Source organism: Heliangelus exortis, chromosome 5 (assembly GCF_036169615.1).
Source record: "Heliangelus exortis chromosome 5, bHelExo1.hap1, whole genome shotgun sequence".
Taxonomy (NCBI): domain Eukaryota; kingdom Metazoa; phylum Chordata; class Aves; order Apodiformes; family Trochilidae; genus Heliangelus; species Heliangelus exortis.
The window spans coordinates 41,097,864-41,103,863 of record NC_092426.1 but is presented as its reverse complement, the minus strand read 5'-3'; the positions used below and the strand labels follow the sequence as shown (position 1 = coordinate 41,103,863).

General features: G+C 52.6%; 1 protein-coding gene and 1 long non-coding RNA gene across 6 annotated transcripts in view; both read right to left on the bottom strand.

Moving 5' to 3' along the window:
• Nucleotides 1-6,000, bottom strand: part of LOC139796635 (uncharacterized) — a 521,507-nt gene that overhangs the window by 131,985 nt on the left and 383,522 nt on the right. The window lies entirely within an intron of this gene.
• Nucleotides 1-6,000, bottom strand: part of ALX4 (ALX homeobox 4) — a 36,930-nt gene that overhangs the window by 7,106 nt on the left and 23,824 nt on the right. For 2 of the 4 annotated variants that reach the window (XM_071744954.1, XM_071744957.1), the window contains exon 3: nt 3,616-3,929. In XM_071744954.1, coding sequence (XP_071601055.1) covers nt 3,616-3,929 — 314 coding nt within the window. The remainder of the gene's footprint in view (nt 1-3,615; nt 3,930-6,000) is intronic. The other 2 variants (XM_071744956.1, XM_071744958.1) reach the window with 1 other exon arrangement.

Here is a 6,000-nt window from a genome sequence, read left to right as displayed (position 1 = left end):
TCCCCAGCAGCCATCAGCTGGCTCTGAGGGGGCTGCAGGGAGGTTTTATTCCCTGTCCAAGCCACTCCCAGCCCCATCTCTCTCTTCTGCAGCAGGACAGGTCAGGGGGCAGGGATGCTGACAGCCCAGGAGAGATGAGCAGCCAGGGCTGCTTGGGGAGCCCAATTTCATTACACACATTGTGTTTATTCTGTCTCTTTAGTGCCCCAGCTTTGGAAGAAGAGGAGAAAGGACTGGGATGTGCAACTGTGTAGGACCCACAAGTGAACAGTGCCCACCGTGCAGCCTTTCAAGTTGGTTTCTGAGCTCTGGCAGCCTGGCTGGTGGCTCTGCCTCTGCACAGGGCTTGCCTTTGGAAAAACAGGATGTGCAGGGGTTTAATATTGTCTGGAAACAAGCTCAAGGGGGGCAGGGAGGGAAAAGGATGCCTGGCATCACAGGGGGGAATTAACTTGGGTGGTGGTGGGCACTGATGGCCAGAAACCAAGGAACCAAGGCAAGCAGAGAAGTGAAGCAGGATGGATGGATGGATGGGGGATGGATGGATGGATGGGGGATGGATAGATGGATGGGGGATGGATGGATGGATGGATGGATGGGGGATGGATAGATGGATGGGGGATGGATGGAGGGATGGAGGGATGGAGGGAGGGATGGAGGGATGGAGGGATGGATGGATTGGGGATGGATGGAGGGATGGGGGGATAGATGGATGGATGGGGAGATGGATGGATGGATGAGGGATGAATGAGGGATGGATGGATGGAGGGAGGGATGGAGGGATGGATGGAGGGAGGGAGGGATGGATGGAGGGATGGAGGGATGGAGGGATGGATGGAGGGATGGAGGGATGGAGGGATGGAGGGAGGGATGGAGGGATGGATGGAGGGATGGAGGGATGGATGGAGGGATGGAGGGAGGGAGGGAGGGAGGGAGGGAGGGAGGGAGGGAGGGAGGGAGAGAGGGAGGGAGGGAGGGAGGGAGGGAGGGATGAATGACCTCCAGCCAAAAGCTGGCTCAGCCATGGGAGGGAGCATCACAACCCACACCTCACCTTCCTGCCACTCCGTTGTGCTCTCTCCAGCTTTGCAGGCAGCTGAAGTTGGCCTCCAGGGAATCATCCCAGGACACTTCCCATCCCTTAGAGGACTGTACCTTCCTTGGAAGAGGCTCAGCAGGGCTGTGCCCAGAGCCCCTGCCAGCTTGGTGGAAGGTGTCTGAGTCCACAGTGGTAATTTGGCTTGCAGGAGGAAAGAAGTAAGAGGCTCGTGGCTTTATCTGTGCTTTTCACACTCTGCCTTGGCCCTGGTTGGGCCCTTGCAGGAGGTGCTTTTCCCTCCATCAGCCTCCTGGGCTGCTGCCCCATGCCTGTGCCTGCTCCTTGGCTGGGAGCTGATGGCCCTGGGTGCTGCAGCACTGGCATGGGGAGGTCCCTGCAGAGCAGAACTGCCCAGGAGGGGTGGGAGGAGGCCAAAGCAAAGCCTAAACAAGCTCAAACACAACCCAGGGCTGGAGACAAGAGCTGGCCTGATTCACAAAGTCCTTACCTAGCCCCAAAAGCCTCCCTGATGGGAAACACATCCTTGTGCCACCCCAGCCTGCATCCCAGTGCCTCTGGGGGGGTTGTGACCACTGTGCCAAGGCTGAGCAACTCCCTAGCCAGCAACCTCTCCTGGGAACTCAGGGAACCCCCCCAGTGCCTGCCCAACCAGCACTCGTGGGGATCCATCCTGGTTCTCACTCCCCAGGCTGCCTGGGGAGGTGTTTGTGCCCACAGCCTCACTGCTATCCAGTGGAAAAGAGGGAAAAAAAGACCCTGAGATCATGGATGGTGAATTTGTGGCTATCATCTGCCTGGCCTGCCCTGGCTCTGCTGGATGGGGTGAGCTGCCTGCCCACCCTGGCTCAGAGGCCAGCCCAGGAGCTCACCAGCCTCCAGCATCTTCCATTTTCATGGAATTCCTGGATTCCAGGAATTTCACTGTGCAGCCCCATAACCCATGCTGCTCCTGGAGACCCCATCAGCTCTTGTGATGCCCTGGGGGAATCCCAGGGCTCTATCCAGCAGGAATAGAGAGTTTGGAGTGGTGCCTCCCCCAGTGCCCAGCAGGGTAGGGGTGGGACTGGTGGGTACTGGGATGCTTTCTGCTGACACAGAGCCTGAAGAGAAACAGCTGTGGGTAAGGAGAACACACCAAGCCCTGCCAACCAATTTAGGCAAAACGGGCAAGAAAAACCCTACAGCTCCTTGGAGCTGGAAGTAAAAGCAGGGAGGAAACTGGAATGATGCTGGCCTGGCTGCACAGGGAAGGGTCAGAGCAGAGGGCAAGCCAAGGCTGTCCAGGAGCTGGGAGTCTTCCCAGTGTCAAAGGACAATCAGATGCCTCCAAACATCAGCTGAGCTCCATGCTGATGGAGGTTCTGGGGGTGGTGAGCTGATAAACACTTTCAGAGGGAAGGCACAGGGTCAGCTGGGCTGGAAAAGGAGAGCCCAAGCTTCTATGAGACCTTTGCTGGAGTCATGGATGTCTGCTCCAAGCTGTGCTGCTCCTATTTCCAAATGCTCTGCCCTCTGCCAGGCCTTCAGTTTAACCTGGGCTCAGTGGGAAAAGCAGGATCCAGAGGATCATTCACTCCTTCAGTCTGGAGTTTGGCTCTGCTGGACCCCCCAGGTTGGTTCCTGGGAGCTGGGACCTTGTGGAGGTGGAGATGGGGAGGCTGCAGCATTTTGTTTGACTCTCCTGCTTCTCTCAGGGTGGTGGGAGCACCTTTTTTTGTTTGTTTTTTCCTCCAGATGAGCAGGTTTCATGCTGAAAGCAGCGTCTGCTTAAAGCAGGCAGCAAGAGCTGCCCCTCCTGTATCACCTCTCTGCTACTGAATATCCTGCTCACTTCTACGTCCCCATCTGGCCAGAAAGAGCTGTGAGAAGGCTTCCTCCTATTTAGCCTTCCTGAACCTCTGTCCTCTGATCAGCCTCCTGAAGATGGTGCTTTTGTTTAGGGTGAGTGAGGCTGCCCTGCCTGTGAGCCCTGCAGCTCAGGACATCAGTTCTGATGCTGGGGTCAGGGATGGAGGTACCTTTCTGTTGTGTCCTTCTGTCTGAGTGTCCTGCAGAGGTGTGCCAGCCCTCAGCTGGTTTGGTCTGGAGGAGGCTCAGGGAGAGCTCATCACTCCCTACAACTCCCTGAAAGGAGGTTGGAGCCAGGGGGGGTCAGGCTCTTCTACATCATTAAGACAAGAGGGCACAAGAGGTCTCAAGTTGTGCCAGGGGAGGTTTAGGTTGGACATTAGAAAGAATTTCTTTCTGGAGAGGGTGATCAGCCATTGGAATGGGCTGCCCAGGGAAGGGGTGGATTCTCCATCCCTGGAGATATTTCAAAAGAGCCTGGATGTGGCACTCAGTGCCATGGGCTGGGAACCACGGGGGGAGTGGATCAAGGGTTGGACTTGGTGAGCTCTGAGGTCCCTTCCAACCCAAATAATTCTGTAACTCTATAGACTCTGGGTAGGGCTGTGGTGGGGCACAACAAGAAATCTGTAGGACTGATTTCTCCCCCCCTTAGAGAGCAGGGGCTGTGTTTGCAGCTCCCCCAGCCCCAGAGCATCCCCCTTTACCTGCACACGAGCCTCAGTGAGGTCTGTCCTCATGGCCAGCTGCTCCCTGGCATAGACATCTGGGTAGTGGGTCTTCTGGAAGACCTTCTCCAGCTCCTCCAGTTGGTAACTGGTGAAGGTGGTGCGGTTCCTCCTCTTCTTGCCCTTGTTGCTCTCCGTGTCAGCCTTATCCATAGGGCTGGGGAGGTCAGTGCTGGCCCTGTCCTGGGGCACTTTCACCCCAGGTTCCTTCACACTGAGGTAGCTGCTGTCCATGGCTGAAGGGTCAGAGCTGGGCTGCAGCTCAGCCTCTCCCAAGCTGCTCTCCTTACCTACTGGGATGGGAAGGGTGGGCAAGGGAAAGGGGAGGGAGGCAGGAAAGGGAGGGAGAGAAAAAGAAGGAGAGAGATGTAAACCTTTTTTATTTGTTATTTGCTATATATATTTGCTATTTTTTTATTTGTTATTTTATTGGTTAAAGCAGCAGTCCCCAGGGGCAGGTGGACTGTCTTTGATTTGAACATTTTGGGAAGATTTATCCTCCCTGGGTACCAAGATCAGTGTTCAGGCCAGTGGCTGCCACCTCCTCCCTGTACCTGCACTGTCTGCCTGCTCCATCACTCCAAAAACCACTTGGGCAGTGGCTTCCCCCTCAGCCTGGGTGAATTGGATGCTACAGCCTTGATACTTATTAATTTCAAAAACTAACAATAATAAAACAGTTCCAGAAACTCTGCAGCAATGAGAGTCAGTAGAGATGGGTTAATAAATAATTGGGAGTATTCCAGGATTTTTTTCCTCCTTTTTTTTCCTTTTAAATATTTTTTTTAATATATAATTTATGATGTTAGAAAGCTCAGTACATTTTCCCCTGTGTCTTTGTGCCTTCTTGACTCCCCAGTCCTCTGTGACTCCAGCAGCAGCAAATGCCAAGATCTGAGGCTTTTCCTTGGGAACTCCTCTGTCGTTTATCTGCTGGAGATGTGCATCTGGAGGAGGAACCCTCCTTCCCTAGGAACAGATTTCCCAACCTCCAAGCAGTCCTGTTGACTGCTGAAATGAAACAAATTGCAGACATCTGCATATGGATGTGCCCAGACTTCCTGTAACTGGAGATGGCCTCAAAGTTGCAGTGCAAAATTTGGGGTGCCTGTTTCTCATCAAACCTGGAGAGACCTGGAGTTATATATTGTGAGATATATTGTGAATATCCCCACGACAAGGAGGCAATGTGAGCATCCTTGCATCCTTACAAGCCCTTTGGTGCCTCCCTTAGTGCTCAGGACTCCATCCCTGCCCTTAGAGCAGTAGAAGGATATTTTCTACCTTTCCAGCTGAAGTAGAAGGAGGATATTTTCTGCCTTTCCAGCTGAAGCAGAAGGAGGATATTTTCTACCTTTCCAAATGAAGCAGAAGGAGGAAATTTTCTACCTTTCCAGCTGAAGCAGGAGGAGGATATTTTCTGCCTTTCCAGCTGATGCCCTGATCACCAGTTCCTTGCCTTCCTTCCAGACCATCAGCACTTCCCTGTATGAGTTGCCACTGAGCAGGGACAAATGGGCCCCCATCACCATGCTGCTCTGGTTTTTTAGGGCGGGAGAGCTGCTCATCCCATATCCCTAATCCACCTGGAAGGGCAATACCTTCCCAAGCTCACTGCACCTGGGAACCCCAGGGAGAGGGAGGGGAATGTGGTGCAGAAAACCCAGAGGATGGTGCAGGCTCTCAGGGAGAGCCCAAGGTGTTCCAGGCAGCACAGTGCTCTGCTGGCACAGAATCAGCATCTGAACTCCCCAGCACAATATTTGGATTCACAATATGGATCTGTTTGGGGTTTTTTTTTGTTTGTTTTTTTCCTCAAGGGTGCTATTTTGGGAGGGAGCTGAAGTAAAACCTCGATGTACAATCTAACCATGAAGTTTTAAGATGTCAGCCTGGCAAGGGAGAGTGGGATGCTTCAAATACACAAGTTTGGGCTCAGCTTGAAATGATAGATCTTGTCCTACAACCTATGGCACCTTTGTGACAGACTGCTCCATGTACAAAAAGGATGGGGAGAGGCTGGAGAGGGTCTCTAATCTGTGGGGAAAAAATAAGGTCATTGAGAAAGAAATTTAGAGCTCTGGTACCTTAAAATACCTCCTGAACAACCCATTCTGCATGAGAAAGCAGAGCAAGTGACCATCTACAAGCCATGATCCTTCTTCCCTTTCAAGCCCCATTTTCAGAAGTCATCTGTGTGTGGCCTCTCCTTTTCCCAGAGATGCAGAAGGATTTGAAGTGAGAACAAACAAGACTGTAGCATCCATTTTTAAAAAATAATTCATATGAAATTAATAATTCTCTATAAAGGATGGAGACAATATATTGTGTTCAGTTTTGGTCCCTGCTGTACATAAAGGATGG